At 37.0% G+C, this 12727-nt stretch overlaps 1 protein-coding gene across 9 annotated transcripts in view; it reads right to left on the bottom strand.

The window, feature by feature from the left end:
• MPP7 (membrane palmitoylated protein 7) overlaps positions 1–12727 on the bottom strand; it is a 252173-nt gene that overhangs the window by 10752 nt on the left and 228694 nt on the right. For all 9 annotated transcript variants that reach the window (XM_009214166.4, XM_009214164.3, XM_009214167.3 and 6 more), the window contains one exon: positions 7735–7815. In XM_009214166.4, the coding sequence (XP_009212430.1) occupies positions 7735–7815 (81 nt within the window). The remainder of the gene's footprint in view (positions 1–7734; positions 7816–12727) is intronic.

Genomic DNA, 12727 nt, shown 5'->3' with positions numbered 1-12727 from the left:
GATAAGAAGGAAACTTCTATATTCAGGAATGAAGAAAGAACAAATAATTGTGTAAATGTAAAAGTCTACTTTTTTTGTCTTAAGTTCACTAAGACATATATGACTCTTTTAAAGAAAAGTTATAATATTGTCTGATAGAGTTTTCAATGTATGCAAATATAATACATTTGACACCTAAAACAAAAAGATTACGCTGGGGGAAGGGGTCTTAAATGGCTGCCAGGTTTCTGTATTTTATGTGAAATACACCAGGTTAAACTGCAAGCAGATCATGAATGGTTAGATATGCATACTTTAATATTTAGAGCAACCAGTAAGAACTAATCCAGAGATACCACCAGGGACTCAACAGGTAGATTAAAATGGAAACTAAAAAACACCAAAATAATCCAAAAGAAGACAGAAAAAGAAGAAAAATACAATAAAATACAGAAGAGACAAAGAGAAAACAAATAATAAAATAGTAACTTAAATTCAATCATTTCCATAATTTAGTAAATACACACACATACACACACACACACACCCCCCCCAAAGGTTGGCTTAACATTAGAAAAGCAGTAGAATTCACAACATTAAGAGAATAATGGCAGACAAAACAATCATCTCAACGTATGCAGAGAAAGCATTTTTTAAAATTTTTGACACCATTCGCGACAGTCTCAGCAAACTAGGAATAACAGGAATGTCCTCAAACTGATAAAGCCAACGTTATATTAACGGTAAAAGATGGAGCTGTTTTCCCCTGAGATCAGGATCAAGGCAAGTCTGCTAAGTAACAACACGAAAAGTAACTTGAAATGGGTCAAGACCTAAATATAAAACCTAAAACTGTAAAACTTCCAGAAGAAAACAGGAGAATGTCTTTGCAACCTTGAGATAACAAATAACTTTTACATAGAACAGAAAAATTATAAAACATAAAAGAAAAAATGATAAATTAGATTTCATCAAAATTAAACTTTTGCTTTTTAAATGACACCATTAAAAAAAAATGAAAAGGTCAGCCACAGACTGTAAGGAAATATGTGTAACACATTTATCAGATGAAGAACATGTATCCAAGAGAATGTAAAGAACTCTCAAAACTCAGTAATGAGACAAACAGTCCACTTTTTAAAAATGGGCCAGGCACAGTGCCTCACACCTATAATCTCACACTTTGGGAGGCTGAGGCAGGTGGATCACTTGAGGCCAGGAGCTCGAAACCAGCCTGGTCAATATAGTGAAACTCCATCTCTACTATAAATATAAAAATTAGCCGGGCTTGGTGGTGTACACACCTGTAATCCCAGCTGCTCGGGAGGCTGAGGTGGGAGAATCGCTTGAACCCAGGAGGTAGAGGTTGGAGTGAGCCAAGATCACAACACTGCACTTCAGCCTGGGCAACAGAGCAAGACTCTGTCTCAAAAAAAAAAAAAAAAAAAAAAGTCAAAAGATTTGAATACACACTTTACCAAAGAAGATCAGGGGTCCCTAACCCCCAGGCCACACCAGTCTGTGGACTGTAAGGAACCAGGCCACACAGAAGGTGAGCAGCATGCAGGCAAGGGAGCATCACCATCTGAGCTCCTCCTCCTATCAGATCAGCAGTGGCATTAGGAGCACGAACCCAGTTGTGCACTGCATGTGCGAGAAACCTAGATTAGGCACTCCTTATGAGAATCTAATGCCTGATGATCTGAGGTGGAACAGTTTCATCCTGACACCATTCCCTCCTGCCCTGTCTGTGGAAAAATTGTCTTCTGTGAAACTGGTCCCTGGTGCCAAAAAGGTTGGGGACTGCTGCATAAAATCATGCTAGTCATTAGTTAAGGCAAACTGAAGTACGAGATACCACTACGTACTTACTACACTGACAAAAATTCAGAAGGCTGACTACAGCAAGTGTTGACAAGGATGTGGAGCACCTGCAGTTCACATATGCTACTGGTGGTTTGTAAGATGGTATAACCACTTTGGAAATCAGTTTAGTAGTTTCTCAAAAAATTAAGCCATATGGCCTCACCATTCCACTCCTACTTATTTAGCCAAGAGAAACAAAAACATATTTGTCAAAAGACTTATACAAAAACCTTGTAATAACTTTATTTATCATAGCCAAAAATGGGGGTAGAGGAAGAAACCCCTAAATATTCTTCAACAGGTGCATGGATAGACAAATTGTAGTATTTTTATACAATGAAATGCTATTCAGAATGAAAAGGTATGAAAAAGAATGAATTATTGATGTAGGAAACAACATGGGTGAATCTTTCATTATGCTGAGTAGAAAAGGTCTGGCAAAAATGGATGCATACTATATAATCCTATTTAGATAACATACTAAATCATTTCAAATAATCTATAGCGACAGAATGCAGATCAGTGGTTGCCTGGGAACAGGGTGGAAGGCTGGATTACCAAGGGCACATGGAAATTTTTTGAGATGGAAACATTCATTATGTTGACTGTCGTGATGTTTTCACATGTGTATGCAGATGCTAAAACTGATGTGATTGTACATTTTAAATATATGCTGTTTATTCCAATTACATCTTGATGTTATAAAAAGAATCTGAGAAGAAGGAGAAATGTAACTTAATAGAAAAAGTAATGAATTTATAAAATCCAACTAATTTAAATTATATCCCAAAGTTTAATTCCCTTTTATTTAGTTAGCAAGAATATTTTAATACAATGCTTAGGTCTCTTGAAACAGTTTTTCGTACCTGTTCTGCAGGTGGTGCACCAAGAGGTAGTGCTAGTCTTTAAAATGAAATGTCACACTCTATAGGAACAGCATGAAGTACTGGTATACTGTATTCTAAACTGGTACATTGTATTCTATCGTAAAGACTAAAGTTTTACAGCAGAAAAATACCCTACTGAATGTATATAACACAATTAATATCCAAGAATGTGAGAGATATTAAAATTAGTATAATGCCCTACTTTGGAGTTTAGGCTTAATATTCATTTATTATTACTTAACCAATTTTGTTGTTGTTATTTGCTAGTGTTCCTTCAGCAAACAGTAGGCCTAAGTAAAAAGTATTGTTGAAAATCAAAATTGAGATTTTTCTGTGCATTGATTTCTTTCTTATGGACAGAGAAAAGATTGTCTTTATTCAATTATGATGGCAGGACACGTTGGTTGAAAATCTGCAACACATGGTTGAAAGATCACTTCCCTGACACACGGCATCCCACAGCAGGGTTAAAATATTTTTAGAACCACATCAAGGGGTAATTGAACAAGACATTTATGACATTGCCACATGCATTTAAAAGGTAATGTGTCTACAACCAAATTGTTTGCTTATCATAATCAACCCGAATTACCTAGGTCTGATGTTATTTTACCGACGAAGAATGTCAGTGCCTAATTGTAATGAGTTCCACAGGAACCTCATGAACTCATTCACAATGAGGAATCCTGAATAAGAGATCTGAAATTCTTATGAGAAAGATGTGCCTATTAACCACAAGGCAGGGAGGACTTCGTCACAGCTCACTGAGTACCCACTGTGTACACCAGTTAAGGCAAAATAGAAAACAAAATAGGAGCCCTCTTCCTACTTCCCCAAAATATCCCAAAATAGCTGTCCTGGGGAGACAGGAAAAAAAAAAAATTTTAACTGGTACCCTAGTTATAACACCTTTTTTATAAAAAAGAAAAAGAAAATTCAAGTGAAGTATCCTATGGACAAAGAAGTTGTCTAGAACATGGATGCTTTAAAACCTACAAAAATACAAAAACTGCAATATACATCTTTCTGAGAACCACAGAAAGTGATTAATAGATGTGGTTGACTAAGAATGCCCAAATTCTAGACTACACAGATTTTGGAATCCATCAAGTATTTGATGTCTACCGTAATACTTCTTGTTACCTATTTTATTTTAATTTAATGCACAAGAGACCCTTTTGACTGGTTGTATTAATAGTCATTCAGATTTATTGATGATAACCTATATAGCCTTAAAACAATGTTGATGTTGCTTTTCAAGGAGGAAATTTCCCAAAGGCTGGGCATGGTGGCTCACACCTGTAATCTCCGCACTTTGGGAGGCTGAGGCAGGAGGATCACCTGAGGCCAGGAGTTTGAGATTAGCCTGGGCAATGTAGTGAGACTCCATCTCTACAATCAATCAATCAATAAGAAACTTTCCACAGAGGAGCAAAAGGCAAAAAACAAGGGTTTCAGCCACCACTTTCTTGAAAAGCAACTTTGAACGTTTAATATTATCACAAGGATAATTTTTAAACATTTCATATAGCTCATTCAGTCATTTTAGCTCAAGTACCTGATTTAGCATCCATTTAAATAATTTTTAAAAATTAAGGTAATTACAAATTCACAAGTAGTTACAAAAATAGTACAGAGATGTCCTATGTGAAATCACTTAGCTTCCTCTTGAAATATTTACATAACTATAGCACTTTAGGAAAACCAGAAAATCAGCAAACTACGATTAATAAACTATTATTTCTTTTTTTACATTTAAAAGCCTGAGTATGATACAATAACTCACATATACACATAAAAGTGTATATATCTTCCTTACTTTTCCCCCGTTTAACACCCCCATGTAGCCAGCACTCTAACAAGAAGCAGAAAATTGCTAGCACCCCAGAATCACCTCTTGGGTTCCCATTCTAACCCAACTCCTTGAGATTTCTAACAGCACACATGAATGTTGCCTTTATTGCAATTATAAAAATGAAATCATACTGTCTCATTCATTCTTTTGTATCTGCCTCCTTTTGTTCAACACATTTGCGAGATTCATTCTTACTGTTGCATGCAGTTGCAGATTGTTCATTCTCATTGCATTACAGTATTACATTGTATGCATGTGCTATACTTCTCCATTCTGCTTATCCATTCAAATGATAAGCATTGGGGTAGTTTCCAGTTCTGAGCACTTATGAATAATGGCTAAGAATATCTCAGTATGTGTCTTTTGGTGAATGTACTTATGCATTTCCATTGGGTGTACAGTAGGACCGGGACTGCTGGGTCAAGGGTATATGTTTGCTCAGCTTTGGTGGCCACTGCTACTTAGTTTTCCAAAATGCTTGTGTTGATTTACATTCCCATCAGCAATGTGCAGGAGTTCCTTTGCTCCATAACTTTTTCTGGTGGATATGTAATACATGCTTTCAAAAAGAGAATTATAGAAATAAACATCAAACAATACTGGTGGTATAATCAAAGCAATCACTTTTCTCCAATATTCAAGACTCTGCCCAAAGTATTTTAGAAAGCAAAACTATCTGAAATTCTAAAATGACTCTTAAAATATATTCTTCTTTAATTAATTAAATCACCCTGGTTTGATGCTGTACTTTCCAAACATGTCTGATATCAAGAATCACCAGCTATATAAATACAGATTCTTGGGCATATCTTCTTGTAGAACTCTAAGAGATTCTTATCATCAGGCAAGCCTGCGAAACATTACTATATGAAGATCTTTTGACATTAACATCTGTCTAAAATTAAATCAGGGTGAAAAATAACTACTTTGGGGATTTCTTTGGAGAGTCCGAGCCCCACAACCTTTCTGTAATATTGTCAACTTCTGTAACAACTTCAGAGGCAAACATTTAAACAGCTGGGTAAATTGAGGCTAAAGTGTGTTTGTTGCCCTAGGTCCTTCCGTAATATCACATCTCTCATAGGGTGTGACATGGGATAGATTGCCTTACGGATATTTCTCATCTTCAAAAGAAGTCAGTTTTGACTATTTAGTGGAATACAACAAAGATAGTCTGTAGTTTTAAAGGACTGCTGGTGTTAAATAGGAGGAAGAACATGAGAACTGGTATCAGAAAAATCCCGGTTTCGAATCCAAGTGCACCTGTCATCTACGGAACCCAAGTCAACATATCCTTCCCATCCCTATCCATCCCTATCTCCTTCTCTGTGAAATAGAGATAATATCAACCATTTTATACTTGACTGGCAAGGCTACAAAAATTAAGACAAACAAAGGAGATGAATACACAGTAGGAAGTCTAAAAATTTGTTTTTTTCTTTGTAATCTGTTTTTGCATCTTCTAGGTCTCTTCTATAATTGCTCACCTGTAAGCTTGAAAATCATTTTGTAAACTTTTCTAACAACTCATATATATCGGAATTCAGCTTTTGTAAGAGAGGTGAATAACTGCGGGGGAAAAAAAAGAAACTGCCTAGTTCCACATTTTCATTAACTTTCATCTCTGTTGGTAGAAAACAGCAGTCCTATAACTTATGACTGAAAATGATTACAAACAATAATTTGGAAAAATGTAGTAAAAAGAAGGAACTTGAGGTCACAGAAAACTATAATTTTAAAATAAAGTTGAACTCTTCCAAAACTAGAGAACATCGCTAAGGGCAATATACAAGTAAATTTTTTAAAACAGTACTAAAACCGCTTGAAAAGGCCAACATTTCAATTTAGCCTTTTAGACAGCTTTCTAATATCAACATATTAAGTAGTCAAATGGCTTTTATTCTGCAGATCAAAATGTTTCAAACATCACATTTTATTTGTAAGAATGCCTACGAAAACCACTTTTATAAAAATAAATCTAATTCTGTGTACTGAAAAGAAGCTTACCATATTTAAACTATATAGTCACGAAAAGCCCATTTAACACTATCTGCCAGTTACTGCATATAAAAAGTAATTAAGAAAGGTTTATATTATAATAAGTCTCCTTCAGCTCTCTGTGATTTGATTCTTCTAATCTTAAAGCTAGTGAAAACCTCTGGAAAACATTAGCACTTATTTTAGGAAACAGAATCGTTAGACTTTTATTTGGAAGAAAATTTGTAAGTAATAATTTGATGTCATATGTGTACTAAAATTCAGCGTAAAAACCTAAGAGTAGGGAAGCTGTGATTAACAAATATTCTGCCAAAAATCTGTGTAATTTAGGGGAAATCCTTTAACCACTTTGCCTTGGTTTCCTCCTCTGTAATATGGAGATAATGTCACTCTACACTTCTTGAAGCAGGCTGGAAGGTCTAGATGAGTGAGTGTTCAGAACACTGCTTGATACCATACGTGCTTGGGAAGTATTAAGCAATCATTATTAATGAGTACAAAAACTAAACAGTTACAAAGAATGAAGATCTACTATTTGATAGCACAACAGGGTCACTATAGTCAATAAATACACAACTTAATTGTATATTTTAAAATAATGAGTGTAATTGGATTGTTTGTAACTTAAAGGATAAATGCTTGAGGGAATGGATACCGCATTCTCCATGATGTGCTTATTTCAGCATTTCATTCCTGTATCAAAACATCTCGGCCGGGCGTGGTGGTTCACGCCTGTAATCCCAGCACTTTGGGAGGCCAAGGCAGATGGATCATGAGGTCAAGAGATCGAGACCATCCCAGCCAACATAGTGAAACCCTGTCTCTACTAAAAGTACAAAAAATTAGCTGGGTGTGGTGGCCCGTGCCTGTACTCCCAGCTACTCGGGAGGCTGTGGCAGGAGAATCGCTTGAACCCAAGAGGCAGAGGTTGCAGTGAGCTGAGATCACACCACTGCACTCCAGCCTGGCAACAGAGCGAGACTCTGTCTCAGAAAGAAAAAAACCTCATGTACCCCATAAATATATATACCTACCATGTACCCACAAAAATTTTAAAAACAAGTTAACAAATTTTTGTAAATGATTTTTTAAAAAATTTTAAATTATTGTAAGTGTAGTCGTGGGAACACTGAATAGCACAGAACTCACGGGGCACTGTCACGCCATAGTGCTGGGTGTCACTGATCAGCAGCTTTCGTTTCAGTTCATTCAGCCCTACTCCCACAGGACCTGAAAAACGGATAACAGAAATCCATTATCGAAAAAACACCACATAAACATTTCTGTAACTGACATAAGTCTCTAAGACAGACTGAAAACATGGATCCAGCTTTGCATCCTAAGTAAAGAGATTATTTCCCGTTAACTCAAACTTAAGAAAATGTTAGATTTCTTTTGTTGCTTTTTTACTTTTTCAGTTGAAATCCTCAGCTTTTCCTCAAAAAGGATAGAAAGATTTATATTTAAATGAGATATATTCAAGAGTATTCAGGCTGGGTGCAGTGGCTCACGCCTGTAATCCCAGCACTTTGGGAGGCCGAGTTGGGCAGATCACGAGATCAGGCGATCAAGACCATCCTGGCTAATATGGTGAAACCTCATCTCTACTAAAAATATATAAAAAAAAAAAAATTAGCCGGGCGTAGTGGCAAGCGCCTGTAGTCCCAGCTACTCGGGAGGTTGAGGTAGGAGAATGGCGTGAACCCAGGAGGCGGAGCTTGCAGTGAGCTGAGATCACACCACTGCACTCCAGCCTGGGCGACAGAGCGAGACTCCATCTCCAAAAAAAAAAAAAAAAAAAAAAAGAATGTTTAAGTATTACTAAATAATAAGTTACCCACAAGAGCCTAAAAAATATGTTCACCTAAGAAAATTCAATTGCATAATGCAGACATTATTGATAATGTCAATTTAAAATGTTTTTAAGTGTTAATAAAACAAAGTGTTAATAAGACAAAATTGATAATGTCAATTTTAAATGTTTTTAAGTGTTAATAAAACAAAATCTTTCACCCTGACTTTATGTGGGATAAAGTTATGCATTTTACATCTGCTAAACCATCAGCCACATTTACATGTGCTGAGACCTTTTCCTGCACTATAGATTTCCTTAAGCATTTGAAAACTTGCATAGACCTTACACACTTTACTCAATCAATGTATACACACTGGACACCGATAAGAAGCAAGGCATACAGTAGATTCTGTGGACAACAGTAGATGATAAGTGGACTCGGATCTTAAAGAAAGTCACTGGTTAATTATGAGTCTGGGGCCAGAAAAACAAAAAACAAAGAGCAGTTTCAAATATGAGTCTGAAATCAAAAGTTAGATGGACATAAGCCCACCCTTTCCAGAATTGCTCTCCACCTAAAAGCTTGTCACAATGCTGCCATCAGGGTCAGTTAACGGATGGTGTGGTTCAGCGGGTGATACAAGCTACAGGACCACACTGCCCTCAGGTAGAGTCCCGTCTCTTCCCATCTGCTATGCCTTCACCTTGGTGATACTGGAAGGGAAAGCCAAGGGTGTAGTTAGATTTCATTTTAATTCTAAAAGTGTGCGTGTTCCCTCTCCTTCTTGGGCGGAATGAATGAGAACTGAGAACTCGTGCACAGTGCCTAGCACAGCGTCCAGGTACTTGACTGTTCACTGCCTTGCCTCTGTCTTCTTCCACCCTGAGGAGGTCACGGGTGGCTTTGAAAGAATAAGGTTTTACACCACAAAATGGAGAACATGCAGGTGTAAAGAGAAGTAGGGTGGGCATCCCAGGTGGAGGGAAAAGGATGAGCAAAGACGAAGAGGAGGAAGTGGGGGGCTGTGCTGTTCCTGCTCTAATGCCATTTCCAGGTCCCTGACCCTTGATAAAAACACCTGTCTCCAGGTGGTCATTCACTACCACCTTCAACCTTTCTCCATACTGCTGTCCAGTATCAATTCTCTGGCAACTTTCCCTTGTTCTGTAAGACAGCAACTCTCAATTCTCCCTCTTATAATAAATACGCCATAATATCCCATTTATATCCTGAAATGGAATTAATTGCTAATATAACTTACCAATATAATTCTCCCTTCCAAATTAGTACATTGCCCTAACTAAAAATAACATATGAAAGCGAGAAAAAATAATTTATAATAAAGCAATATGTATTTCAATATGTAAATGCTTGGCATGACTACAGCAGAAAATCTAACCAAGTCAGAGGTTTGCGCCTACTTATAATAAATAAGTTTTGATTTAAAAGGTCAGGAGCTATTCTGCACAAGAAAGAACAGGAAAACAAAAGCCCAGTGGTACATGTAAATCCAGGAATAAGAACTAGTGTTTGGATAGAAACCACAGATCAGACTTCCTTGAATATGATAAGGAAAGAGGAAAACAACTAAGGATAGCATGTCAAGGCTATTGAAGTGAAGAAAACAACACAAATGACTTGGGTTGACCCAAGAGTAGTATATGGGGCCTGGCGCGGTGGCTCACACCTATAATCCCAATACTTTGGGAGGCTGAGGTAGGCAGATCACTTGAGGTCAGGAGTTTGAGACCAGCCTGGCCAACATGGTGAAACCTTGTCTCTACTAAAAATACAAAATTGAGCTGGGTGTGTCAGTGGGCACCTGTAGTCCCAGCTACTCGGGAGGCTGAGTCAGGAGAATTGCTTGACCCCGGGAGGCGGAGGTTGCAGTGAGCTGAGATTGTGCCATTGCGATCTAGCCTGGGTGACAGAGTAAGACTCCGTCTCAAAAAAAAAATATGCAAATAGAGTGTCCCAGCCTGCCTTGTCCCTCAAGATAACTAGAGCTACAGGAAGGGATGTAAATTCACCACTTTCTTAGGAGATCTCAGCTCTGGAGTGATTCCTAGAGTGTGAGAGACTTTGCCAATGGAGAGTCTAGCGTTTCCTTTCTTATTCTTAAAAACATTTCCTAACTACAAAAAAAAAAAAATTTAACTCTCTAGGGAAAAAAAACTAGGTATATTTGAATTCATGGGAAAAAATATGCCATCTCTAATGTGATAGCCTTAAATTTTGACTATATTTGATTCTGGGCCTAGGTTATAACTTTATAATCTAACCCTTACAGGCATGCTCACTTCACTCCACACTTGTGGAGTGTATACCCATGTAGGGTGCCAAGAACATTCAGAGGCAAATGACTTTATTTGGAAAATTTTCCCTAAATTACATTATTCTCGGTCATCGTCTTCAAAGGTAGAAGTATCCTTCAAAGAAAGGTTAAAAATAAAGACATAATTTCAATCATTCTTACTGCAAAATTGTCCAGTGGGCCTACAAACAGCATTTTTGCAGTCAGGCCCTTGGATCCATTCTGCCATTCCCACTGGAGAAGCTCTAGAGTCTCCCCTGGACTTTAAAAGACTACAGCTCAGACGCACCGACCCGTCCCGTATCCTCCTTCTAGGGTTAGGCCTAAGTTCACTACATTTTTAGTTGGCTGGTTGGTATTTGGAATACAAAATCTACTTACATTCCAAGCAATTTAGGGATGCAAACCGAGTTAGGTTTATTCGTATGCCTCTGCAATAGGATAGTTTCATTTACCCCTTCAATAAAGAAATTTCTATCACAATTGGTGAAATACACTTACATGTGCATATATAAGTAGATGGCTCTGTAGCTCGTTTCCAGCTGAGCTTGCTAATGATAAAGCACAGAAAAGAACAGAATCTAAACAGCCTGTCTTTAGACCACAGACAACAAACTGTGGCATAAGGATGATGAGGACATAGTGAGTTCTTTTCACATGACAGGCATGTGTGACACGGTTCACATACACTGTTACTCATCCTCAAAACATCCCTGCAAGAAAGGTATCATTATCCTCATTTTACAGATGAGAACACTGAGACAATGAAAGGTGAGGTAATTTCCCAAAGGTCACACATCTGGCATGTGGCTTAGCTGGTATTCAAAAGCCTGTCTGTCTCACTCGAAAGTCTGCATTCTTTCCACTCTACCGATGATCTTATCAAAAGAATATGCCGGTAAAACATGAACTCGGGTAGCTGTTGCTCTGCTGTCTGTTTACGGTTGTGAATTGGAACTTCACGGACTCTCTCATCCCCAGTCCATGCAATCCACACTTCGTGATGACTAATTATGCTCCTGGAACAGGCAGAGACACAGGCTACAAAAAGTGGCACACGTCAAATTTGGTCATCTCAAAGCTCTCCGTGCAGAATCTCTGAGAAGTCTAATATAAACTGAATGAGGATGATGTGCAGAACAGGCCTGGACCACAGACACTGGGCGCATCTGTTAGGATTCTCAATTCAGGACTGAGGAAAATCAAACACAAAGATGGTATATGTAAGTAAAAGCCAAAAGGCACATTAAAAATGATTTTGTAGCTTATTAACCTGGAATTCAGGCAGTGAACTAAAGTTGGTGTGTCTCCTAGCTTTGAAAAGAAAATACAAGAATGTTTATAGCCAAACCAGAAATGTAAGTAAGTAAGTATCTGCTTCATTTAAAAAATATTTCACAAGAATTTATAAAACCATGTTGGAAAGGAAGAACAAAGCTGTGTGTATCAATTTGTATTGAGTGAAGGTCTTGGGAAAAATGTGTGTCAATTGGATAATTAAGATAATTAGAAAAGCAAAATAGTATTTCAGATTCCTTTTTATGCATTTAATTAGTAACTCCTTATTGAAAGTAGGCAAATGTGTTGTATGGTTTTATAAAAAGTTTCATTCATTTTAACTAAAGTAATGTAGCCCATTTAAAGTGTCGATAAAATGTTAATAAAATTTCTATTTAAGATTGTACATTTAAGAAAACAGTCATTGTTAACTACATGCAAAGATTATTTTATGTTTATCCTAAAAAGGTTAAAAAAAACTATAGCAAATTCTCAGCTTTAATTTACATGGAAGAAGGTAGACATATATGACACCTTTTCCCCAAATGATCTTGAAATTGGTTAACATTATTGCCTCAGTTCATGTAATGTAATTATGAGATGTAGGGTATTTTCATTCTGTTCTGTTTCAGATTTTCTTTTTATTCCCCAAATATGTTTATGTGTTTATGATTTGTAACAAATGTTTATGTATAAAAAACAAAAAGTGTATTTTGATTAGAATGCTGGCACAGTATACTTTCAAAATTAATTC

This window comes from Papio anubis, chromosome 11 (assembly GCF_008728515.1).
Source record: "Papio anubis isolate 15944 chromosome 11, Panubis1.0, whole genome shotgun sequence".
NCBI lineage: Eukaryota > Metazoa > Chordata > Mammalia > Primates > Cercopithecidae > Papio > Papio anubis.
Note: the sequence above shows the minus strand (reverse complement) of the source record. Positions and strands in the feature narration are given on the sequence as shown.